Source organism: Vigna radiata, chromosome 11, assembly GCF_000741045.1.
Source record: "Vigna radiata var. radiata cultivar VC1973A chromosome 11, Vradiata_ver6, whole genome shotgun sequence".
In the NCBI taxonomy this organism is placed as follows: domain Eukaryota; kingdom Viridiplantae; phylum Streptophyta; class Magnoliopsida; order Fabales; family Fabaceae; genus Vigna; species Vigna radiata.
In genome coordinates this window covers 1008244-1035057 of record NC_028361.1, presented here as the reverse complement: position 1 = coordinate 1035057, position 26814 = coordinate 1008244, and the positions used below count along the sequence as shown (strand labels likewise).

At 32.4% G+C, this 26814-nt stretch overlaps 5 protein-coding genes across 10 annotated transcripts in view; 2 read left to right on the top strand and 3 right to left on the bottom strand.

The window, feature by feature from the left end:
* Positions 1-10968, top strand: part of LOC106777910 (probable NADH dehydrogenase [ubiquinone] 1 alpha subcomplex subunit 12) — a 12671-nt gene extending 1703 nt beyond the window's left edge. Inside the window, exon 4 of the mRNA XM_022787433.1 lies at positions 10469-10968. The gene's annotated coding sequence lies outside the window, so the exon portion shown is untranslated. The remainder of the gene's footprint in view (positions 1-10468) is intronic.
* On the bottom strand, positions 2555-8130 carry LOC106778029 (ERAD-associated E3 ubiquitin-protein ligase HRD1B-like). Its single transcript, XM_014665914.2, has 8 exons — positions 8028-8130; positions 7210-7749; positions 6732-6908; positions 6292-6441; positions 6003-6211; positions 5180-5324; positions 3405-3675; positions 2555-3035 (listed from the first exon to the last, which is right to left on the bottom strand). Exons 2-8 carry the CDS (start codon positions 7737-7739, stop codon positions 2880-2882), a joined length of 1638 nt encoding a protein of 545 aa, XP_014521400.1. The 5' UTR covers positions 7740-7749; positions 8028-8130; the 3' UTR covers positions 2555-2879.
* On the top strand, positions 9273-12673 carry LOC106776991 (probable NADH dehydrogenase [ubiquinone] 1 alpha subcomplex subunit 12). The gene is made up of 5 exons (XM_014664480.2): positions 9273-9431; positions 9797-9823; positions 10324-10415; positions 12022-12131; positions 12244-12673. Exons 1-5 carry the CDS (start codon positions 9343-9345, stop codon positions 12394-12396), a joined length of 471 nt encoding a protein of 156 aa, XP_014519966.1. The 5' UTR covers positions 9273-9342; the 3' UTR covers positions 12397-12673.
* Positions 12674-13948: 1275 nt separating this feature from the next.
* Positions 13949-17564, bottom strand: LOC106776502 (protein SMG9). The gene is made up of 8 exons (XM_014663980.2): positions 17286-17564; positions 17045-17153; positions 16635-16750; positions 16334-16453; positions 16107-16196; positions 15332-15471; positions 14584-14842; positions 13949-14282 (listed from the first exon to the last, which is right to left on the bottom strand). The coding sequence occupies exons 1-8, from the start codon at positions 17487-17489 to the stop codon at positions 14130-14132; spliced, it is 1191 nt and encodes a 396-aa protein (XP_014519466.1). The 5' UTR covers positions 17490-17564; the 3' UTR covers positions 13949-14129.
* A 1638-nt stretch (positions 17565-19202) lies between these two features.
* LOC106777581 lies at positions 19203-26804 on the bottom strand. Of its 6 annotated transcripts, none has more exons than XM_014665218.2 (17): positions 26678-26804; positions 25654-25782; positions 25223-25548; positions 25079-25145; positions 24679-24770; positions 24506-24572; positions 24044-24420; positions 23903-23969; positions 23499-23704; positions 23223-23396; positions 22703-23108; positions 22524-22624; positions 22369-22412; positions 21351-21546; positions 21113-21257; positions 20848-20936; positions 19203-19578 (listed from the first exon to the last, which is right to left on the bottom strand). In XM_014665218.2, the coding sequence occupies exons 2-17, from the start codon at positions 25697-25699 to the stop codon at positions 19435-19437; spliced, it is 2547 nt and encodes an 848-aa protein (XP_014520704.1). In that variant the 5' UTR covers positions 25700-25782; positions 26678-26804; the 3' UTR covers positions 19203-19434. The 6 variants fall into 6 exon arrangements, with proteins under 6 accessions (XP_014520704.1, XP_022631476.1, XP_014520705.1 ...); XM_022775755.1 differs by having other exon boundaries at positions 26673-26794; XM_014665219.2 differs by lacking the exon at positions 26678-26804 and adding an exon at positions 25923-26056.
* Positions 26805-26814: the final 10 nt, after the last annotated feature.

The window sequence follows — 26814 nt, the reverse complement described above, 5'->3', positions numbered from 1 at the left end:
TAGAGTCCGATTACTATTCCTTCTTGTTTGTGTTGAAATAGAAATATTCTAAAAATCTCAATAAAATAATCTTTTTGAAACCCTTCCTGAAAAATCCCTTGATTTGCATCAAATGACATATTCTTGATATATAATGAAACTTTTCATCATAACTAATTTGTATTAGTATAACAAAAGTTATATATTTTTTAATTACGATAAAACTAGTATAATAACATGGATGATGTCAAGATTACAATTTATTAAAACAATTATATAATTATTATTTAAGAAAGTTGTTGGTAAATTTTCGTAATTTTTGTTGACGAAAATTATTTAATTTTCTTTTCAAACAAAGTTTATAATTTAACCAAATATTCTAAAGGAAAATTCTTTTTTATGATATTAAAATATTTATTATTGAATTGAATAATGTAATTATTAACTACTGAACCACTCAATATTAAATCATTAATTTTACTAATCTAAAACTTGAAATTAAAGTTCATGGTACGGTAGAATCCAAACTTTGGCACACAAATGTTATAATGCAAAACTTGAAATTAAAGTTCATTGTAGAATTCAAACTTTGACACAAATTATTTATGAATTTATTCTAGAGTGTTTCTTCATAATAGTAGAGGATTTGCTATTTTCTTCACGATTTCATATTTAACCAGGTTTTGTTCTCTTCAAAAGCACTTGACGATGATGCAGGGTTATACAAATTTTCTAATTTGATTTTGTGCTTGAAAATGTTTCTTCTATCATCTTATATTCAAGTTCAGAAGTTTGTCTACTTTATTTTTAAAGTTTAATGAACACTTAAACTTAGTTTAAAAACATGATTATGCATAATATTAATTTAAATTATTACTATATTAAAAAATATATTAATATTTCAAAAATATTTTCTAATGATATATCTTATCAAAAATATAAAAAGAAAAAAAAGTGAAAATATACAAAGTTTGAAAATTATATATATAAACTCTTATTTATTCATTTATATCAATAATTTATTTTTTAATTTTTCTTAAAAATTTAAAATTTTGGATAAAAAAGAAAACAGTTTCAGGAATATAGAAATTCAATTTTTTTTTAGAATCACTAAAAAACATTAGTACTTACATCATAATTTTCACAAAAAAAAAATCAGAAGGATAATTAAAATAATATGAAATATAAAAAAAATAATAAAAATGCACGAGTCTTTCTATTAAATTGATTATGTGTTATTTAATTTATCTAAAAGTAACAGGAAAAAAGAAATTATTCTTTATCGAAAAGTAATATTTTTGTTCCCAATATACATCTCCTTATATATGATTTGATCATTTATTAGTGTTTGATGAACATTGTCATGAAAATTTTGTGACTCAACCCTACACTAAAGTTTCTTGCTGAGAACAAAAACATGTTTCATTCATTTACACAAATAAGTTGTGAAGTTTTATTTATTAAAATTTGATTTAAGTAAATTTTGTTATTCAAAAATTATTAATGAAAAAGATGAAACACCTAAAGTAAAATTATGATTGTATATTTAGAATTACATGTGAATTAATTGATTATAGTATTAGTTATTTATATTTATGTAATAATAACTTGATCGTAATATATTTATCTTGATCGCTTCTCTTTAATTTATTTATAAGTATAAGTTTTGATATTAAATTGAACATTAGTTTTTATACCACATACTTAATATATATCTTTTAGAATATTTTATTGATATTTTGTAAAAACCTAGAAAATTTTTAGCCATTATTTTAGTGCAATTATAATTTTGATTAATTCTAACTTAATAAACAATTTAATTCATATTTTAATTTCTAGTTGGAGAGGAGATTGATGATTGTTCTTTGAATTCTTGTCACTGAACTAAGATTTTGTTGGGTTGAGACTTGGTTCATGATACTTACTTCATAATATTAGAACTATGTTGTTTTTTACTTAAATATTAATAAAAAAAGTATAAAATACTTAAAAAATAATTATTACTAAATTTAATGAATTTTTAAGTTACTTTAATAACCTAAAATTTATTTTACTCATCCATTTTAAAATAATTTGATTTTTTTATATTAAATTATGAATGATAATGATGTAAGATTATCATTATTCAATATATAGTTTAAACTACCAATTGATTGTTGTAAATTTGGAATAAAATAATATAAGGTTGTAAATTAAAACGTGATAATAAAAAAACATAACATAAAAATTAAGATCCATGTAAAATTTAGTTGGTTAATTTAATTATCCAATATTGTAAACTACAGTGCTTTAATTGTTAAACAGTAATATCATACATTAAATACTATTTTGTTGAAATTAATATTTTTAAACAATAATGTAGAAAAAGTCGTGTAGTTTTTTTTTTATTAAATTTCATAATTGACATGAAAAGATATTTAAAAAAAAAAATAGACCAGATTTCTATAAGTTAGAAGAGGAAATCTCACTAAAATTTGATATCCGAGTAATATACATTTGATATCAGAGTTTCATTCATGAGCTGAAATTGTAATGCTTTAGAAACATTTATTTTCATCGGTAAAACAAAGCTCTCTTCTGGGATAAAAGTCCTGCTTTAATAGGAAAACAATATACCTCACATTGATGAGACATCCCCACTTTAAAGGGGAAACAATATGCCTCAATAAATCCAAACTTTCTGATCAAAAGATGTTTGTTCAAAGCTAATATAAGCGTCCAATCCACAAAAGAAGAAAAAAAAGCCAAAACAAATCATTTTTAAGGGCACTAAGCATTTACAAGATTAGTATCAATAGCAAATTTCACATTAGAGTCATGCTGTGATTTCTGTGTTCTCTTCTTCCTATATCTACATTTGACAGTCCTCTTCTGGCATCAAACAGAAATAAACAGCCAACTTACGCTTTTCCATCTTGAATCTCCTCAGTATAAGCACGACCAGATTCAGATGAGGAAATGACACTCTTGCCTCTGCTATCTGATGACGATGTGCCCTCATCTACACTTCTGTCAGACCTTGTCTTCTGCAGAATCTCGAGCTGATTTTGCAGAATCTGTGGGGGTGACGGGGGGATTTGTGTTACAACTATTAATTTCATCTTTCATTAAAATAATGAAAACATAATCTTTATTAAACAATTTAATTACACGGTGATCGAAACCATACACTGACCACATTAATGCAATGCAAACTATTCGTTACTCTCAGTACTTACAAGAACCTAATTTTGGTGAAACTTATTTTTAAAACAATAATATCAGTAAATGCCCCTTTTTGGTGGAGCAGAATCTAGTATGCATGCGGGACAAGGGACTATTCATTTGGTGCTCACCATAACTGTCAAACGTCACCTTTCTTATTTAGGTAAACCCATGACATACCACTTAATGTCCTGGTAAAGAGAAAAGAGAACACATAATACCTGAATCTGGCATTGAAGGAGTTTTCTATATGCTTCCAGATGGGAGCTTGGGATATTTGGATCATTTTCAAACCCCTTTCCATAATTGACAAGGGCTGCATATGGTTGGGAAGGTAGAAGATGGAAGTGTTGCATTGGAGGATAAGATTCATTTGTTGGTGCACCAGTGGTAAGAAACCAACTTTGTGTTTGTTCGCGGGAAGTCTGCCCTCCACTACTGTCTTTATTAGTAGATTCAGCCACCGGAGGATGGAGAGTGTACCCAGGAGAACTGTCAGTTTAAGAACAGGCCTTATCAATTAAACATTTTTAGATTAGTTCAACATTATCAATTTTTAATGAGATCACAAAATTGGTACTTTGTCTTGTTAATCAGTCATCTTATAGCAAACGAACGAGGAACAATAATCAGTAATAAATGTGATACAACAAACTTCATTGAGGACAATATGATTATTAAACAAATCAGATTTGGAAATACAATTTCTTATGCCAGTGAAGCACTATATTCAAACACATTTAGACAATAATTGTACAGATCACACTTCTATATCAAAGCATAAACTCAATTTTAAGAGTCTACATTTTCCAAAATCAGACCAATATTCAATTGGATTCACGCACAAACCAAGCTATTAAGGGCGTGATTGACTATCATTCTTGAAATAGTTTTGTTTTCAAGATGTGGGTGACTATTTTTTATCCAATTATTTCGTAAACATGTTCTCCATGGTCTGTTTTTTAGGGCATAAAATTAAAAACTCATCTTAGTTATTTTCATTTTCTTGTTTTCTTCAACTGATTTTCACGAATTCTCTGCTCTCACTTCAAACTAGTCACTTTGGGAATAACATGGAATTTTGAAAGTCAGAATTCGTATTTCATACTCAAACCGTAGCTTTGTCAAAGCAGAACAAAGTGGTCCATGTCCCAGTCTCTCATTCAAAGAACAGAAAAATAACAACCATTTTTCCCCTACTATTGGGGTCAATTAAATGAAAAAAAGCGGCACCATTATCATGCCATGTCAAACTAAAAATTCAGAGCAGCCATTTAGGTCAATGCAAGGAATGGCTTACCCAAAAGATTTCAGGCTTTAAAACCCCGCATTCCTTCTAAGTGGAATTAATTCACCTTACAACTTAATATACAATTTTTAGTCCCTAAAAGTGACAATTGGTTTTCATGAGATGTTTTGAAGTGTGGAGGAGAATGCAACACACTGGTTAAATTCTTATGTTAAAAAACTAAAGAATTGAATTGGGGGAGATTTCGAAAATAAAGTTTAGAAATGTACATCACCATACCAAACAAATTTTGAAGATTATATTCAATATTTTGAGGCATCAGTGTTAAAAGCCTCGTCACCTACTGGGGAGCAACCAATAGGATAGTTTTTGAGTATTTTGTAAGATGTGAAGTACACTGTTAGAACTCACAATCCCAAAGAGGATATTTGGTGCAATAGATTTGGAAAGGGGTGTCAAAGAGGAGTTAACGACAGAGGGATTTGTGGTTTTTCACCCCCAACGTATTGGTGTGGTTCAACAAAACTATTGAAGGCCATGGTTCTGCTAGAAGTAACACTCTCAGTATTGGTTGAAATTAAGATTTGGGAGTCCCACATCTTATTTGATGAACCCCACCCATAACTTGGTAGATCCGAAAATTTTAGAGTTTTAGAGTGTTGCTAGAACCCCTCATAATATTAATAACAAGCAAAATACACAGCACAAATGACTTATTGCCTAATTGTCCAAGCAGAAATGCCATACCATACAAAAGAATTTGCGGAAGGGTACACATAAGACTTCTCATATATGGAAGCAGCAGCAGCAGCAGCTTGGAGTCTAGCTTGATGTCTACTCAAATTATCCGTAGCCTCATTTTGAGCTGTGCTTTCACCGCCTGTCCCAGCTCCTATTCAAGGTGAAAAAAAAAACAACATTAAATAATACACAAACACACATGCAGAGTCACAATGTTTACAATTACAGGTGCTACTATGCTTATTTAATTTTACAGATATTACATTCAAAATATTTTAAGAGAAAAAATTATAAAGAATGCAATGAAGATGAAAATTTTTACACCATGTCACTATCATCCAATCACAAACCACATGTTTGATACAATTTTTGACTTTGATAATAACTACTTTAAAAGTCAAACTAAATATGAGTTCTAATTGGTTGACAGACAGTGTACACCATGACACTAATTTTAAATGGTCTAAATTGTATTGGGCTCAGGCAGGCAACATAATCACACAAAATTAAAAGAAAACAGGGTTTTAAAAGTTAACTACTACGAGTAAAAATATATAATAGGATCTTTAGGAGCTTCATACGAAACATTAATGAGGAAGTCTTCACAGGTGAAAAAAAAGAAATTACACATTACAAAAGTAAACGATAAAATTAAAATGATTGTAAAAACTATGTTGGAGGGTGCAGATAGAAAAAGTATGCTTCCAACTCTAGTTTTCCATTTTGGGTTCCAAACACACTGCACCTCTGGAAATAAGATCAGTTCTTTTCTGAGATCAAGTACATCACTAAAATGTTTAACAATAGTGAGTGATTATCATATGATTACCTTGCCGTTGGCCATCAGCCTGTGATCCTTGTGGCCCTACAGCTCCAGTTGTTCCATTTTCTGGTGGTACAACCAAGGCTCTGCAGGTGGGGCATGTATGCTGCCGCTCCAGCCATGATCGGAGACAGTGAACATGAAAAAGATGTCCACATATAAGTTTCTTGGCTGTAGTCATCTCTTCACGACAGATAATGCAGGTTGCATCACTTCTGCATAGCCATTTAAATTATTATATTTAATATGCATAAATATTAAATTAATAAGAGAGATGTCACAAGTTATAACTCACGCAGTAAGCTCCTCAGGAGTTGCATCTGGAAATCGATCATTCATATTTGAAGTGATTTTACGATAACGTATGTAATCTGCAACACGGACTTTGAAGTTCCTAAACGTCTCATACAGCTCCCGTATAAGGTGCAAGGGAATACCATAGTTTCTAATAGATCAACAAAAAGTTAGTACAGAGAAAATATAACCAGTGAAAGTTAATTGGATAATCTAACCAAAATAGTATGACCAGGAAAAGCAAATAAATCAAATGTATACATGTTAATGAAACAAAAACTATTAGTATCATTGTCAATTGTGATTGAATCTGTTTCTAAGTGCAGTCCAATGGCTAAATGCTCGTGCCAATGAGAGGCATACAAATACACAGACTTGTGTAGTGCATGCATACGAAGACTGCTATAAATAAATGTATAAAAGAGTTGATTGACCACTTACACAAAAATTACAAGAAAGAAGCACATATACATAGACAAGTGAAGCAAGTCCCTAATGAGTTCCAGGTAAAATGTGAAGACTGGTTTCTTTTCCCATTGTCCCTCCATAAGCATGTCACTAACATAAAAAATATATTTTACAAAAATTGACACGGTGGTGGTTGCCAGTATCATGTACCTGAGATAGAAACAAATAATCTGTCAGATAGGCACCCAAATTTTTACCATTTTAAAAGAATTATATATATGCCTGTCACCAATCCTTAGTTATCTTTGTCAAACAAGAAATTTGATTATTAAAAATTAAACCAAAATGTGAACTTTCCTATATCAACATGGACTAAATGGATTTACGCACGACTGAAGCAAATCGAAGTCAAACAGAAAAAACTAAACAAACAGCATTCTCAAATTCATGACTTATCTTTTCAAACTAGAAGTTCAGCAGCAGTACTCGAAAAAGGAAGAAGAAAGCTTACTCGAAACAAAAGAATAGTGAAACTGAAGCCTGCCAAGTTTCTATCAGATGCTTCAAAGAACTGTATAAGAAAAGGCTGTCTAAGAGAAGAAGGAACCCCATAAAAGATACAATTCGAACATGCGACAACATGGGCACCGAAGGAGTGGTCTCGATGTACTCGACTCTCTTCTGAGCCAACCAATGCAAAGCCTTAATCAACAACAATGCCGTGACCATCGCAAGAAATGTGACAGAGAAGTCTTGCCTAAAAATGGTGATTGCAAAGAGGATTTCCATGACTTCCCTCCACGATTGCTCGTTTAGCCTCTCAACCTCCGCCTCACGGAGGGAACCCAAGAAAATCTTCTTGGTTAATTGCCATAGAATACACATAAAGACCAAACCCATGTTGAGAAGAAGCACCAAGCTGATCTTGGAAGTGGAGAGATACACCATTGCCGGATAAAATTGACCCCTACTGTTAAATGCATGATATATAATAGCCAGAGTTGCGATGAAACTGAGACCAGCGTATGTTTTCAGCTTCATGATTTCTTCTCTGCATAAAGCCAATGTAATGATTTAATCAACATCTGAAAACCCAAGTTATCAATTGCCCGTGTAATTAATTTAATCTGCCCTACATATAATGCATTTGGGATGAAACAGAACAATCAAACATGAAAGCTATAAGGATTAAGAAATGGCACGTTGAAAATGAAACCCCAATCCAAGATAAGCCCTAAATTAGAATCAGATCAACGAAACTATAAAGAAATTGGATGAAAAAATAAAAGAAAACACGAAAATGGAATCGCAGAAGAAGAAAGAAGGTACCTGTTGAAATGGAAGGCTCTGAATTGAAAGGGTAAAACAATCGTTCTTCTAAGTTCTTCCTTTTCGCTCTTGCACAGAACTTCCAAGATTTTGTTTTACTATAAATATTAAATAAAATTTACGAGCAATGTTGAAACAAAATGATGTAACCCTATCCAATCATGTTTTGCCATCTGTCCTTTTTGGAGATTTTAATTTTTTTATTGCATCTAGTACTTTTTATCCTTCGTTAAAGAATAGTTTTGTGTCTGCATTAAAGAATTTTATTTATTTTCAAATCATTATTTTTAATCTTTATTAAAAGTATAATTTAAATTTTAACGTCCATCGTATTTTTCAATTCTTAAAGTCAATAATTTAGACATTTGAAATAAAATAATAAAAATAAAAAGCATAAATTTGAAGAATAAAAAGCATAAAAAAAAGTTAACCTTTATTTTTTATATTACTAAAATCATATAATATTAATTATTAAAATGATTATATATTCAAGCATAACTAACATAATATCTTCCCTCTCAAATCAATTAATCTCTATTTCATTTCTTTAATATATATTTTTACACAAAGAATTTGTTTTCATTCAACATATTTTTCTCATCTCTACTAAACAATAATAATAAAAAACACTTACATGTACTGTTAATGGACGTTAAAAATATTATATATAACCAAATCTATAATAAATAAATATCTTAGAATATGAAAAATACGTTGTAAAAAGTATAATAAATTAATATTTTTAGTGAAAAGACATATTTAAAGTTCTACTAAATTAAAGGTTATTTATGTCACTATTTTTTTTTTTCAAAATGCTGAAATTCGGTTTAAAATTAAAAATTGTTTAGAAAAACAAAACGTCAAAAACCTTTATAATCTTGCGATTAAGGAATGTTATAAAAATATCATTATTGAAAATAATTCTTAAAAATATTTTCATTCATTGTAGTTATTCTGCATACAATTATACAATCCCAACTTTGAGTTGGATTTTCATAATTCTCAAAATATCAACAATAATAAAAAATAGCGTTATATTATTACAAGTCAAACTATTCATAATAAATTAAATAAAAAAAAGTTATCCTATGTAGCATTATAAAAATCTGATTTCGTTTGGTAATAAATTTTAATTAAATGATCAAATAATAAAATACAATTTAAAAAGTTTTTTGAACTACTATTTATTTTTCCTTTTATCTAAATTCTAGATTATTTATAGCTTCTCTTTCTAAACCGTGATTTATATGTTATTTGTATTTGGTGTTACCAAACGCAGCCTTAGCAATTGTCCAAAAGGAGGAAGAAGAGCGACATGGCGTCGGTGGTGAAGAATGTTCTGAAATCGATCAGAGAAAAGGGTTTCGGTACTTTCCTCAGAGAGCTTAAGGATGAAGGCTACCTGTTTGTTCCTTTCTCTTTCGCTTTTAAATTTCCCCTAACATTGGATATTTTATCAATCTCATCGTTTTCTCACTTCCAATTTTGATCATATGGTTCCATATTTCTGTTATTCAACCGATTTTGTCCCCTTCTTATTAATTTGCGGTTGCCTTTTGATTTCTCTTTCTCTGGAAAGTGTAATTTAGGAGATGAAATGAAACTGAGATATGATTTAATAGCTTTTTGTTAATTTAGTGTTGCGATTGTCAAAGGAACTTTGTAGTGCATTTATGTTTTACACTGTTTAGGGTTCCTTTGATTCTGTGAACAATGTAGATGCCTTTGTGGTGTGCTGATATTTTTTCCGTTATGATTTGAATTTTCAGGAGATGCCTTCCGGATGGAAATCTCTTGTAAGTCAATTGCTTTTCTTGATATCTTTTCATTTTTCTTTCCAATTCCCACTCTCTATGAATGCCAAATTATGACTTCTCATTTGATGATTGGATGTCTTTCACTGTGTTTTCGGTCGCGGCCTTTCTTAATGCTTCATGAATATATAAAGTGTAGAAAGACGTAGTAGAGTACTGGGTGCAATTGAAGGAGCATTTCCTATCATTCAGGGTGGAGTATGAGAAGGACAAGCGTGTGTCAAAAAACATATACACATTAGCTATGTATCTTCAAATGTCCTTCTTAGAGATAAAAGGAGAAGAGATTTAGAACGGTTTCACTCTAGGTCGAGTTGGGTGGGATGTGTTGTTCATTGCAATTAGATTTAGATTTATTTTAATTGCATGTGGCTTCTTGTATGTCCTCTTTGTATTGGAACTTTTCACCATGAGATCTTAACTCCCTTGTGGTACTAATATTTTTCCTCTTCCAATCTAATTACGTTTTTAATTTTATGCAGGCAAACCAAGATCCACAATATTGGGGCAACGCTTGTTGGTGTTGATAAATTCGGTAACAAGTATTATGAGAAGCTTGGAGACACACAGTATGGTAAGTGTGTTTCTCATTCTACACGTTTATGAGGTTTATCCAGCAAATTAGACATGACTAAAACCAGCAAATATAACCTATCCACATGGAAATCTAGCATTAACATCAATCAAGCATTCCAATTATTGCACATGAATACCTCACTATTGATATATTTAACAGGAAATTGATAATGTGAAATGTTTTGGCTTTTCAAATGCTTCTGATAGGCCTCTTATAATTTATAAGAGGATAACTAGAAATTAGGTTCTGAATTAGGATTGAATTGTTCTAGCTGTTATTAAACAGTTAGCTGTTTTTATTCAGTTGTAGCAGTTCTTTTCATGGGCAAGCATAACTACCTCTAAGTGGTTATTGATCAGGGGAGAAAAAAAAGAGGATAGGGGGAAAAGCGAGAGAGGAGGGAAGATAGAAGATGGTTAGGCAGGGAGAGGCCAAGCTCTCAACAAATCTTGGAATGGGACCTTTGTACTCATTTAATTTCACTATGTTCTAGTGTAGTTGGTAACTAAGTATCACTTTCGTTGAATAAAGTTCAGTTCAGCTTTTTATACTAGTTGGTTTCTATTAGCTTCCTCACAACAGTTGCTTAAGGGTAGAATACTATGATGTGAATGTATTTGCTTAAGGGTAAAAAGCTAAATCTAATATTTCTTACTTTTATTTGTTTGAGTGTATTTTCTGCACTGATGGTGAACGTTCATTGTGCTTTTGAATTTTATATTTATTGATTGATACTTATGAGCTATCTGTTATCATTGTTGATGCCAATTTTGTTAATGTTGTGTTATTTTAATCTTCTGACGCTTCGTATTTTTTTGTCTTTTAATTAATGATTTACTGTATGCTATGTTATTATATAAACTTGCATGTGAGTTAAGATTCAAACTTTGATTTTCAGTAATGTGATTGGATAGGAAATTTTAAGAAGGGAATGCCAGATTTAAAGGGGCAATTAAGTTTTTTACCCCGAAGTCCTCATTTGGTTTGGGTATTTAGTTTGAAGGTTTTAGCAAAGTTTTTCATTCTTTAAAATGAGGAATTTGAAATTTTAGGTTGTGACGATAGATGGAATGCTGATCACCAAAAAAAAAAGTCGATAGATGGAATTTTAAAATTCCTTAGATCTCTGTCTCTATTCTGTTATGAAGTACCTAGTGCTAGCTTGTAATCCGTTTCTGCTTCTGTAAACACAACACTTATTTTCGAGAGAAATGATCAGCCTTCTGCATTCTTGTTTATCCTTTCTACAATCACTCAGTTGTCAACGTTCCGCTGGTTTTTCTTCATCCTTGCATTTGATATCTTTCGGAGCCTCTTTCAAAGCATCTTTCTGTAATTATTTTTCATCCAATAGATTGTTTTTCTGGATTTGGGTGAAGTGGATGGATGATTCAAGGACAATGTCCGTAGTGTTTAGGTAAAAGTCAGCTATATCTTGCAGCAAATGGGGGATTATTGCCTTTTAAATTTGGAAATGCTTTCTTTTTACCCACATTTTAAATTATTATAAATTTGGAAATTCTTTATCCAAGCATGAGGTAAAGTCCATGTTTGACATAATATCAAGTTTGTTAATGTCAAGTTTTTTCTTACTATTTGGCAGGAAGACACAGGTGGGTTGAATATGCAGAGAAAAGTAGGTATAATGCCTCCCAGGTTCCGCCTGAATGGCATGGCTGGCTCCACTTCATAACTGATCACACAGGAGATGAGGTAATTCTTGTCTTTTCCTATTTCCTTGTTTTGTGAATGCCACACGGTGAGAAAATCTGAGGCCCCATGAAAATTATTGAGGTAGTGATAATAATAATAATAATTGTTGCAGCTTCTTCTACTGAAACCGAAAAGGTATGGTGTTGAACACAAAGAAAATTTGTCTGGAGAAGGTGAACAGTATATCTATCATTCGAAAGGACATGCCCTTAATCCAGGGCAGAGAGACTGGACCAGGTACCAACCATGGGAGTCCAAGGCCTGAACCGTCAATATGGGGCAGCTCAGTTGCAGATGTCCCGGATGTTTGTTTTTCTAATCCTCAAGAATTTTTTTGCCTTCAGTTAATGAGGTGAAAAGCTGCTTTTTCCGTTTTATCAATTATCAATAAAACGAATTATTAGTGGTGAAAACAAACAAATTCGCATTGAACTTTAAAATCTTTTAGCATAATGTGTGCGATCTTGTTAAAAAAGGATCTGTTCTTATTTGTAACGATATTTTGCCTAGTCTATTATTTGTACGTGTATTATTTTAATTAACCCGTCTGATCCAGAGTTTGTAGTTATTAAACCAAACACCTTATTGGGAAACTATAAACACAGTTCTATATCTGAAGGATAATTATCGGCTAATTTATCTCAGTAAAATTATATTTTCAAAATATTTGATCTATCACGTAAATACATCATAATATTGTGGGTCAAGTGATTAAATATTTCATTATTTAAAGTTATGTAATCTTAAATTCTGGTGCATCTTGGCTCCAAGTCCAAGGACCTCTTTGCACAAACAACTCGTGACTTATCTTATTCTGCATTGTATAATTTTTACACTTTCGTATAATTATGTTTTCTTATATATATATATTGATCTCTATTTTTTACTATAAAAATCCAGTTCAAAATTAAAAGAGTATAAAGAAATGCGATATAAAATTAAAATGCAGTAATTTTTAATTAAATTTTTATAATAACTGAAACGTACTCTACTGACAATGAAATTAAATCGAAGTCATTTAAATTATTAATTTAAAATATGTGAAGAAATAAGCTTAATATATTTTAAACTAATAAATAAGAATGATTTTTACTGATATATATACTAATATTTTAATATATAAAATTGACTTAACCTGAATGGAGAAAACACTTAGCAATCGTTTTTTAAGGGTCCCCATAAATATTGCTCTTCAATGTAAAAATGGTGACGCACAAAATGCTTAATAGACATTGCAAATATGTGTCGCTTCATTTGATATTACTGTGTACATATAAAGTATTCGAATCTTTGCATTTAACAATAAATGAAGGAAAAAACATATTAATATTAAAGAAGATTTGAACTTAACAATAAGGGAAAAACGTATTAATATCAAAGAAATTTTACTGTGTTAAATTGTATTTGTTATTGGATAGGTAACTGATTACCACGCAAGAGACTTCACTCTCTGTCTCCCTTCCTTTATTTCTTCAAAACTAAACAAGCCGCCAAAACAAGATGTCAGAAGGCCAAATTTAACAAATTGCTTGGATATTATTTGAATGGTGCTAAATGACAATTTAACACATAAAAAGTTCACAAAACGAAGTTGAGAGATAAATTGTCAAACCTTCACTGTCATTTTTCATTCTACGATCACTGTACAATTCACCACTTCTCAGGTTAATAAATTGTATCGTTATACACACAAATTGTTATATCGCACCAAATTGAATGCAGTAGACTGAATAATCTATATCTGTCATCCTAATGAATGATGAATTAGTTGTTTCTGTAACTACTATATACCAATTCTTAGAGTTACCGGCAAAACATAACAAAATTAAGCTGTTACGAGTTCGCTAAAAAATAGGCATAGAAGTGTATTCATCAGCAGCAACAAAATCAGCGTAAAGAATATGCAACTGATACATTAATATTATGATTTTGCGTTTAAAAAGATACACCTTGAAATACAACTTAGGATATTGTCTTCAATCTTCGCATACTTCGTCATTATCTCCTATACATACCTGAATGTTGAAGTGTTCTACAATACTCTAATATGGTTGGGGAGTTCTTTACCTGTTCCCAGATCTTGGCAGAGTTCTTTAACCATTCCCGCTCTGAGACTGGTCTCGTGAAAGATGGTGACTTCATGGATAAAATCTGACATGGGAAAACATATCTCGTCTCTTAAATTTTGTTTATTATTAAAACTAAAGGGTCTACAAGAAAGGAAGAAATATTACAGCATCAACTAGCAAAAGTAAAGAAACTTGACAAATCCTGTACTGTATGCTATATATATACATACATATATATATATATATATATATATACATACATATATATATATATATACACATACATATATATATATATATATATATATATATAGAGAGAGAGAGAGAGAGAGAGAGAGAGAGAGAGATAGATAGATAGAGAGAGAGAGAGAAAAAGAAAGAACCTGATCACGCAATTTCCATAGGGCAGAAACGTAACTTTCATGTTGAGCTCTTGGATTTTCATCTTTCTTCTTTAGAGGGATCGTATACAACTTTATTAAGTTAGATTCCATTTGACTGCCACGAACTGTAGAAGATAAAGCATGCTCTTCAGGTTTGTTTCCAACGTGTTGTCTCACAAAAGAAGATGGTCTGAAATATTGCATGAGTGCCTTTTTCAACTGCACAAAATTATTAGGAGAAAAATCTTGATCCTGCAACCTATAAAAATAAAAAATAAAAGACCGATGAGTGCTTCACTAGCAGCAAACTGTTCCAATAAAGGAAAGGAAGTGGATACAAGAAATAACTGTGACAAACGCACCCTAAAATTACATTTTTGTAGATGGAGAATATATTTAGGTCAGCCAAATTTTCTTATATTTTCAAACAGTCAGTGACACATGCAGTAGAAGACATAGAGATTAACTTTAAAGGATACTTGAAGAAATGTAGAAGAAGAAAAAATAAAACTCTAGCCAAGATCAAATATGGCTAGTAGCAAGACTAATCAAGTCAAACAAGTCAACCATTCATCAATTCTCATTCACCAGTTCCCTCTAGGTCTAGGCTTGGCTTGTCTTTTTCAGGAACCCTCCTTTGTTTATGATGATTTTAGACTTCATTATTGTGGCTGCATACAGTAACTATAGGATTCATTAATTCTAATAATATCCTGCCAATATGTTGAGGCAGAATGATGTTTCTTACTTCGTGTGTACAAACACAGGGGTGGCCACGTATTCTTCATGTTCAAGATGTCTATCTTTCTCAAGCACTGAATTAGAGCTTTGTGATAGGGATGATGCCATCAAGGACGGGTCTGAAATTCCATGCTTCAACAAATCAATCTACACTATTCAAATACCGCATGATCAGTTTTCAATATATCAGTAGTCTTTAGAGTGTAAATTACCAAAACTAAAAAGTGTCTGCACGTGATGTTCAAAGACTTTCAAATAAAAATAAACAAGGAAGCCTAAAAAAAATTTGTTCAATTTGTACAAATAGGATTTTACAAGAATATGATATTTCGCTTTATCAATCAATAACATCACGTACTTGTCCTTATAATTGTCTGTAATCTTAAATCTACAAAAACACAAATCTGACTAGAGATTAATCAAGTCACATGTTTGAAAAGCATAAAAAATTTGAGAGTTCTAGTCATTTTGTTAGCAGCAGCAAATAATAGCCAATTGCTTCCACAACACAAAATACTTACAACACACTATGTGATTGCAACTATTCACCAAAATGATCATTTTAAACATAATGGATGATATAAAGCAACTTGATTTTATATAGTGTAGGCTAGACAGTGAATATTAGACATTGATCTAGCAGCTGGATTCTTATAGCATAAAACTGAGCTAAGAAAAAAGAAGAAGCCACGCATTCGTGTAAGTAACAATAATGGATGGAATCAACAGTCAATTCAGTTATTGAACGGGACATGAAGCATCTTCAAATACAACACACATACCGTCAACATCAATTGCCACATGCTATCATCACGAACTCCCTCTGACACCACCAGCACAATATGACATATGGATGCTAGAAGAACAGCAAGCTAAAAAGATTCCTTGCAGCAACCCAACAAACTCAAGAAGATATAGGAACAGTTCAAGGAAACACCAACCACTATTAAGCTAGGAATAAATAGTATTTGTCCCGAGAATGTATTCTCTAATTGGAAGTTACTATTACCTGAATACCCATAAGTTCATGAGCCAATTCAGCCGGCATGGTTTCTCCACCTAGCACTGAAATTGTTGAAGAGCCATCTGGTCTCATCATCTCAGCTAAAACAGAAGCACTGAATACAGGCTACAGGTGAAAAATAAGAAAAAAAAAATCAATCCCACAAAAATTAAGGGAAAAAAAGGGGAACAGTGAAAGCAATAGAAGAGAAACAAAGCCATAAATGAAAAATGAAGCACACCAATGAATGAGTACAATAAAACATAAAAAAAGGAAACAAAATTGAAGATATTATGGACAGTAGTACCTGGGTATCGAGAAGAATAATGCGTTCAGTTGAAATCCTTGGTTCAACACCCGTGGAACAATGCCTTGCCATAGCTCTAGTTTCTTCAGACTGTAAGGCAAAAGGTGGTAGCATCCCTGCAGGCTTATAGATAAAAAGTTAAAATAAAAAGAAAAAAAAACATAGTAAAGAAACTAAGCTTTCTGTTCATTGTAAAATGAAGTTAACCTATTAGTTAAAATCATTTATGCCCTCAATTTTGTAAATTGTAGAAATTCTTCCGTATTAACTACACCTGAAACTAAGGTCTATGTGCTGTTTCAACTTACAGAAGAAGTTTGAAGTAATTTACTTTCTCATTTTCTTCATTTATGAGTGCTGATGAAAATCATCCTAAGAGGACGTAAATTACATAGTGCGAATAAACTGACCAGGGGAACTTGAATCAAAACCATAAAGTTCATTCATAATAGTGGACTTTCCCACTCCAGGTGGCCCAATCACTCCAATCACAGTAAAGTCCGTATTCTCAGTCAAAAACTGCAACATTTTCAAAATCCAACGGCAATCAGGGTCAGTCTACTTCAGGTACCCATAAACGTCTAACCTAATTGTAAACATTTTTGCGGTAAAAAGAAAAACAGAGAGGTAAAGAGAGATTTAGGTTAGTACTGGGAGAAAGCGATCGATATGGAAATCCCAGGAATCGGAGAGAAGGTTGAGGGACGCGACGGAAGGGAGACGAGAACGGTGCTGAACGGAATCGTCGTCTCCGGCGCCTCCACGGCCAAATTTACCGGCAACGGGAGCTCCGGTAACGATTCCCGGCTTTGCTAGAAGGATTTTTGGAGAAGGAAAAGGTTCAGAACCCGCCATTGTTTGGTTTGGGCGAGTGAGCGTGAAATTCGAAATCGAGTCATTTTAATCGAATCATAGTGGGCTATTTTGCAAACTTCTCTACACATTTTTTTTACGATTTTTGACAAAAACGTTTTTATATGAAATTAATTTATTTTTGTGTATCTTCATGAGAATTTATCGAGATAAATAATAAAAATTAGTTTTCATCTGTTTGACTTATCTTAATATATATTCCAACTAAAACTTTTATTAAATACCTGTCTATGACATTCTTTTTTCCCAAATTTCTGGCTCTACAACTCTGATTCATTAATTTGTTACGCATGAACATAAAAACAAAATCATATTTTTTTATATTCTGTGTAAAACTAAATAACACAAGAGTGATATATATTTTTGTTGGGCCTGATAACGATAGCAGGGTATTACTTCCTGCACCTCTCAATTTTCTTCCTGCACTTCTATCAAAGCTTCTGAAATATTTTTTGAAAATAGTAGCGACTGAGTGTTCTATAAAAAGTGAGTGATTTAATAAAATAAAAAGATTTTTTTTTCTGTAACGGATTTTAATTATTAAAAGAAAAAAACTTCAATGAATTTCAAAATTTATCATAAAGTTTTCAAAAGTTTCAATAAATTTTAAATTCTATTTGAAAAGCTTTTTAAAAACTTCAACTAATTTTGAGATATGGTAAAAAACTTAAACGAATTTTAAAATTTATCAAAACTTTTAACGAATTTCAAAATATAATGGAGACCTGCAAATTGAAATATAGATTTTATGCACCTGTTTTCCATAAAGAGAAATTGGAGATATATGAAGAAGGTATGGGAAAAAACGTCCTATCAAATTTCTTCCGGCATCCCATCAAAGCTTAGCATTTTTTTTTTCCAAAATAAGAATGATAGAGTTGTCATAACGGGTAATTCAGTCCAATTTGGTCTAATCCATCACGGATTAGTTATTTAGTGAGTCAATCTAATTCAACTTGTTTATTAGTGAACCAAAAAAATTTGAACTCAGTCCAACCCACCACAAGTTAATGGATAAACAGGTTAGTTCACTCCTTCACTTAAATACAATTTTTATTTTAATAAAAAAAAAATTATAAACTTTCTATAATTTAAATCTAAACAAATTTCACTTCTAAATTTCACTACCAACACGAGAGTTTAATTAATTTTGAAAATAAAAAACTTAAATAATTATTTCAAGCAAAAAAAAATAATAAATATTTTTTAAAAAAATTAAAATTAAATTTGAATAAAATAAAATTAGGTAGGTGAATTGATGAGTCAACCTGATCCATCACAAATTCAATCTGCATGAACCGAATTTAAATAAGTCTCGACTTGTATAAAAAAATTATAATTTTTTCACATTTTATCTAGTGACCCTTAGATCAGGTTGACCTCCGAGTTATAACTTATTGTGAGTGAGTGTCTTTCTGAAAAATAAAATCAGGAATGATGAGGTACAGAAAGAAATTTAATGCGAGTGCCGGAAGTAACATCCTCCACAAAATTATAGTATCGTAACCATCAAGAAACATTTGCCTAGAAAGAGAAAGGAGTTAGGTGGGACAATGTACGATATCTTACCTGTTAGTTTCTTCCTTTTGACAACACAAAAACCATTATTTATAGTTAACCGATAAGCATAATGGCAGTGTCATACCCAATCTTAGAGATTGATTCTCCACTTATCCAAGAACAAATAACACAATATAAAAGGAATTAATGAACTAGAACGTTGATTACAAATTAACGATACGTTTGTGAGAGAAAAATTGTACATTATTACATGCAAAATTGAAAAGAGAAAAAGAGGCCCTGCTGGACAATGGAAGCAGAGGACGGTTAAATGAATGATTTCACAAATTTTAAGCAAGTAAAAGAATTTCGCACTAACTATTCTGACAATAAAATAAGATAAAAATGATTTACTTTCATTCTGTCCCTAATACAGACTTTTATACTGAGACCATTTTAGAGAGTCATCCTCACTGTCATCATATTCCTCTGGATTCTGAACTGCCGGAGAATCTTCCTGTTGTTTAACATCCGCGTCATGCTTAATTGTTGCAGCCTCCACAACCTCTTCCTTCATTTAAGATAAAACAATAATCAGCAGGGCCAATTAGGAAATAGAACATTAGAGTATCTTTTAAGAGTTAAGTTTTCCAGAGAGGATCATTTTTTCCATTTGTAACATATATAATTTGAAACAGATATATAATATAATAAATTTTAAAATAAATGAGACGAAATAAATTTAACGTGTAAATCTTTTATTTATTTTTATAAGCATTATACAACTGTTTTACCTTTAAAAAGTCTCCCCTTCCTTCCATTTTGCTCTAAAACCTAACTTCCCAACATATCCTTAGACCTTATAACATTACCAGTGTGTGGACTGTGAATTTAGAGATATCCTTGATCAATAATTGAAAAGTGGAAAGTGTGACAGTTACAATTGCCCTTATCTTTCCATGGGTCAGGTCATTCAAGGTTTTTCACGTCATAAAGGCAGGATAATAAAGTGGAATATGGTTCCTTTATATCTATGCCTCAGACACATTCAAGCCAAGAGCATGGATTGGTGTTCCTGGGTTTAAATTCTATATCTATGAGCACAGCCTTTAACCCACAATGGGTCCAGGATCTTCCCCTGTACACTCAATTATGTTTGCTTCCTGGGCTCCAGTTTGATAAATTTTTCATGTTTCTACTACACCTGTTTTTCTTCATTTTGCATTTAAATTACTCCAACCGAAGATTCACGAGCACTACCAAACTTTTTTATTCCTGGTGAATCTGAGATGTGCTGGCATTTAAGAACTACTTCCTCGCAAAACTATGACACAATTAAGGGTCTGGGCTTCCCGAATATAAATTTTATGTATACACGGCCTGAAATTGATCCTTTAATCCTATGCTTAAGGAACAACATTTTCTACCAACCATGTCACACCATGTAGATGAACACTACCAAACTTGCTGATTGCACAAATAGAACTAAATTTACTTTATCTTTAAAAGGAAAATAGTCAACGCAAGTTATCTTTCAGCCTTGTAGCAATATACTTAAGTAACTCGGTCATTTGAGCTTTAAAGCTAACAATATCAGAGTATGGACCTTATGAATAGGGAAGAAATAGCTTTAACCCTCACAGAAACTTATTTAGGAAATGAAAGCCAGAATCAAGTAAAAATGTTAAGTTTTATCGATGGACTTGCTACGTTCCACCTTCCTACAGGAAAACACGCGGTTAAGAATATTTCACTGATAAATTCGCCACTGAAATCATAAACTATATGCACCAAAAACAGTGATATCAGAGTATAAATTGGAGAGGCAAAAATTGCATACATTAGCTCCTGTTGTCAGGTCCATAACCTCCTCTGTCTTGGTGGAAGCTAGTTGCAATCGTTCAATCAACAATTTATAATGAGAATGATCTACAAGAAAGAGTATTGAAGAGCGTTAAGGCTAACCATTCTAAAATTATATTTGTCATGACAAGTTAAAGAAGTTATAGAAGTAATCTTGAGGATCATTACTAGACTACTTCAACAATAAACACAATTAATCTATCAGAGAACAGCGCAGAACAATAGCAATTAATCAGTAAAACCTTTCGCACGGTTATGTATAGCATCCCTTAACCGTAAATAATGCTCCCGCTCTTCCTTCTTGTATTTCAACTTAATTTGACGGCGGGTTTTATCAGGGAAAAGCTGTTGTATCATAGAAAAATCTGTACCCAACTCCCTAATAGCCTATGTCAAAATAATGAAAAGGAATTAGGTAATTTACTGTATTGTTTAAGAGACATAATAATGTCAGACATCTTGCGCGAATTACAGAAATACCTCATAAAACAGTTCGGTATCTTGTTTTGACCATTTCCCCCTAGGTGTCTTTTCCATGAAAGTCTGGTAATTGTATAGAACGGAAGTTGATGCAATCCTTTCATTGTCTTGATCATCATATGGGTCTTCACCATCTTCTGAACCTGAGAACTCATGTTCATTATACGCACCAGCCCCATGAAGAGAATCTCCACCACTGCAGATAAATATTATGCAAAATAAAATTTATTTTCTAGTCCTTATGTGACTCCAGAGACAGTAATAAAAACAATGGCCTATCAGAATCTCCATCCACTGGAGATAAATATTTTGCAAGCTGAAATTCATTTACTAGTCCACAAGGCATCAAGAGAAAATAATAAGTAACATTGGCCAGAGGATAATATGCAGTGCATTATACAATGTTTGACTTTTCCCTTTTGTTCTCAGATACTGAATGTCAACCAAAACCATTTAAGTACTCTGATGAATACAATTATACAAAAAATGTAAAGTATCTCCCCCTTATTTACTCAACCTCCAGTTCATCCTCCCATCATCATGGACTAATGGAAAAAGGTCCACAATCACTTCTACCTCCATGACTCATGCCCTTGGCCCAACAGTAGCCAACAAAAGTAACAATAGAAATCAAGTAATTTACTGACAGAATGACAATCCATTCACTCAACCCATTAGGACAAAATGGCAAAGCAATTAATATAATCATTGAAAGAGAGAAGATATAATTCAAGCTACATTATGGACTTTGTGCAGGGCACTCATGTCTCTAAGGTAAAAAAGGAACATAAAATACCTTTATTGAACAAGTTTCTCAACTTTTTCAAATATCCCGTTTCTCAAAAGAATAATATTATGCAAGAATTAGAGAGTCGTTGCAGTAAATAGGATGTTTGGATCAGTTTATTTTTCAAAATAAGTTTATTTAACAATATAATTATACTATACTATTTTAAAGTAAAGATAAATATTGACCAGAAAATTAAGTAAAATGCAAACTCTTACTAGAGGTGAGTACCTTTGATTGGAGGGAGACATATTTGAAGTCATCGCATCTTTTTTCTAAATAGGAAAACAAACGGAACAGTTAGTGAAAATTCAAATCATAGTGCCATACTAACAACTATGAAACTAACAATGGTTGGAAGTTGAAATAGAATAAAGTATACACACCGCTTGCCGCTCCCTGTGTTCTGCAAGTAAAATAATATCTTTAATAGGCAATGTTCGAAGATCAAGTTCGTCCTCGGGAATTTCCAGCAGAGCCTTGTCCACTATGAAAGAGAAAAAACTTCAACACAAGTATATCCCCAAGGATGAAACTTAAAAACAAACAATATAGTCATTTCTACCACATCTTTTCTTTCGTCGGGTTGAATGAGAGAACTTTTTAGGAGGTTCCTTAGTTTTTTGTACATCATCATCGGCCTTCTTACGCCTTTGAGACGTTTTTCCACTTTTGGCCACAGATTTCTTCTGTGAACTCTTTGATCCTCTCTTCTTCTTGGATGAATGATCAACTTCATAGTCATCATCATTTTCTTGAAGTTCATGTTCGTTTGAATGATAAGGAGAATCAATGTCATTATCATCTTCAACATCCTCATTCAATGAGCTGTTTTTAGGTTTACATGCTGCTAGTTTTCTCCGCTGCCTTGAGGTTTTACCACCATTATCCTCCTCACCAGAAATAGAAGATCTTTTGTTCTTCCTCAGAGAACATGAGTCTGAGCCATCCCTATTCCTTTGATTAGCAACCTGACAAGTATGATACAAAAATTAGAAAAAATAAAAAGTACATATAATTAGATTTACAACTTAGAAAAATGAAACAAAAAGAAGGAGAAAGAAGTCAAAGTAAACAATATTTACTTCTTTTTCCCTTGAATCATTTGCATGCAAAAGATCAGCCAATGTGGAACTGTCAGCAGCATTTGTCAAGTCTTCATGCACTGGAATTCCAGAAGTTGGATCTTCACCAGATTTCATGGATTGATAATCAAAAACATCATCTATTGGATAGGCGGGATTCAAGTCCACAATTTCCTGATACCAATAACAATAATCGATATTATTAAATAAGAAAGTCAAATAAGTATTTCGCACAAACAGACAATTATTATATGCTTGTAATCACATAATCTTCACCTCTGTTTCCGACATTCTATTCTTAGTGTGAGTATCACTCTCATTGAGATCGGTAGCTTCATTGAAGGTTACTGGATCTTGTGGTGTAGGACATCTTTGAACTTGGGTATTATCACATTCCCTAAAGGAGTTAATAGAACTACAAACAGGTGTGACAAAGTTTTCCTCTGCACCCTTCTCATTGAAAGAATGAAGAGCTGGTTTTCCTACACAAGTTTTACAATCACCACTGAATAAACCCATTGTCACATACTTACAAGTTATAGTTGGCTAGGAGCCAGTTAACCAAAACATTGAGATATAAAGGCAACAATACAATACAAGTGATGCTCTTGAAAGTTCTAGTGAAGAATAAAGAGAGAGTTGACGAAATTTGGTAAATCAAAAGGAATATAGTGACTCACCTGTATCAGTAGTCGCTTGGGTGAGAAAGTCATCAAGGGATTCCAACCCAGAAAAAATGTCTGCAGCCTTCATGTACAAAATCTATAACGTTTAGCAACTTAATGAAATAGAAAAACAACAGATATTAATTCTTCCATTACCTCTCCAGATGATTTACCAAAGGTAGAAGGCCAATCTCTAGTACCATTATGAACTGCGTCCACTGAAAGCATAGCATTTAGGGAATCCAATTGGGAAGGAGTTGCTGCTGCCAAGCTCTTACTATCTTCGGATATTGAAACATTTGAGCTTGTGTTACCAAACTTATCGGGCATATAAGTCTTCCTAAGAATCTCTGACGTTGGCAAAGGTAAACTGGTTGATTGGTTTAGTACACTAGTTGACTGAAAAGATTGAAAGTCCGTTGAGCATGAAGTAGGCAACTCAACAGATTTTTCCATCATAACATCAGATGAAGCAGAAGCCGGCATATTGCCTACTCTAGGTCGTGGCTTAATCTTGGGTTTAAATTTATGAGCTACAATAAAAATAATACAGATAGCTCATTTTTTCCGTGATAGGAAGCATATTCACCTATTTACAAAATCATCAATATCACTAACCATTCCTAGCAGGAAGATCAGGGAGGACGTCACTGAAAGGATCCAATTCAATCTCTGCAGATACTACCTGAAAAGTATCTCCATAAATTGATCACACCCATCTTAAGCACTAGAACTAAACAGAAAAAGGACCAAAAATCTTATAAAAAGAAAAAAAGAAAAAAAAAATCCACCTCTGGTTCTTTCCCAATGTTTGACTTTGAATCAACTGTTTGAGTTATTGCAACTTTATTATCTGAAACACTTCCGAAGCTCAAATCCGTGCCTAATTGCAATGAGTTGTCAATAAGTTCCAAATATTTATTGATATCAAGAAATGAACCTTCCCAATTTTTAGGGGGTTCCTTCATCCTATCTATGGTTGAGCAACTTGAAAATGGTGCAGCCAAATTATTCAATTTGTTTACTACAACATTAGCATGGTGAACTGGTTGTGTTGTGCCTAAACCACACGATAGACAGAAGATGAATCATACCAAATTTAATTCAAGTGATGACTCACACTGACATGTACAGGTCTGAGATGAAGAAAAGTGGTTTCACACAGACAATCAATGTAAACACATAACTTACCATTATTGAGGTTGGTTTCAAAAACGAAGTTAGTGACCGAGTCCCCGTCAAAATCTGTTGGGCCAGCCTAAAATTGAAAAACAATTTAAAGAAAATGAGGTTACATATAACAGATAATATCGAATCAATAAAAATGATGTTTACCTCAAATGCCGATTCTAAGAAGTTTGTAGAATTCTGACCAGCACCAATTTCAGATACTGTGATTGTGGAACTGTCCACCAAGGCTGCACTATCTCCCTGCACACTATCTTGATCAGGATTTCCACTTTCAGAATTTGGAAATTGTACCTGCGTCTGATGAATGAATCCCATAGATTCTTTCGCTGGCACACTTAGCGTGGAAGGACCTACATTTTGACATTCATTCCCAGCATCTTTAGATGAGGTGGCATGTTCCGACGAAGGTACTTCCTTTCGTGGCCGCTGTTTCGCTTTGGCCTTTGGAGCAAACTTGGTACCCGGCCGAACTACAAAAGAAAATAACAAAGCCACTTGACATAAGCACGGCGTATTAAAAAGAAAAAAAAAAGAAAGAAAAAGCTTTCCCAGAATCATTGCAGCGAAGCACCTACTGCGTGCAACAGTAGTCTCGGGTAGAAGATCATCAAAAGGATCCATGAGGCAATGGATCAGGTCGAGTGCAGAAGCACAGGCACCCTAGAATGCAACAAACCCAAATCTTGAACCAAATAAGAAATTTCCTGAAAGCAGAAGATTAAGAATTTAGATTATGTTACCGAATTGCAATTCATAACATTACTCAAGAATTAAACTTGGGTGGTCACCAACAATATATAGTTCACGATTTACATCAATGTAATATTGAGCTTTAATCACATACAACGGAAACTTTTCGATGAAAGTTGGACCTATCTATGTCTATATAATCTATCTATGATACAACAAACTTGGTAGAGAGAAGAGTATGAGAAGAAAAGAAGAAATAACAATACGGTTTGAGAAAACAGTTTGATATATTTATGTGCGTATCCAAGACTGCATTAACTCGTGGATACCGGTGGACGATCATGTCCGGGAATTGGGCCACACCCCATTCAGGCCCAATAAGATTACAATTCGTTCGAAGTAAAACGACGCCGTATGAACTGTTTCGATATTAAAATCCATATAAAATATAAAATCCATTAATTAAAGTCTAAAAAACATAAACTTAAAAATTAAAAGAGAAAAATAAATTTAAACTAGAAAATAAAAACAATAAAGTTATCGTCTTTGTTTTCCAAAAAAAAAAAAGAAACTTTGACAATTTTTAAAAATATCAATAATTAAAAAAAAAAATCTAAATCTTACATCAAAACCTAAATAACTAGAATAAATATTTATAGATTTCCATGATCAATTCATAAACTGTAATAAGCACATTCATTTTCCCTCCATGCTCGCATTCAACTCAAACTAAACTCTTTTCATAACAGTGCCCCTCCATAAATTAATCATGTTGTTTTGCCAAATAAAGCATACATGAAAGATTTCGTTACACCGTTCATTCAAAGATCAGAAATCAACCATTAATAGTAGTATTCTCGAAGGAAAAATCGAGTGAAAAAACCAGAAATCAACTATAAAATACCTTACCGGAGGTGTTTATTTTGAATTGGGGGTTTCGGCGCTGCCGGCGACGTTGCTCTCGTCTCTCTGCGGTGGCAGCACCTTCTCTTAGGGCAAGTGTTGAGAGTCAGAAAACAAATCTTTAGTCTCTTTTCGCTTACGCT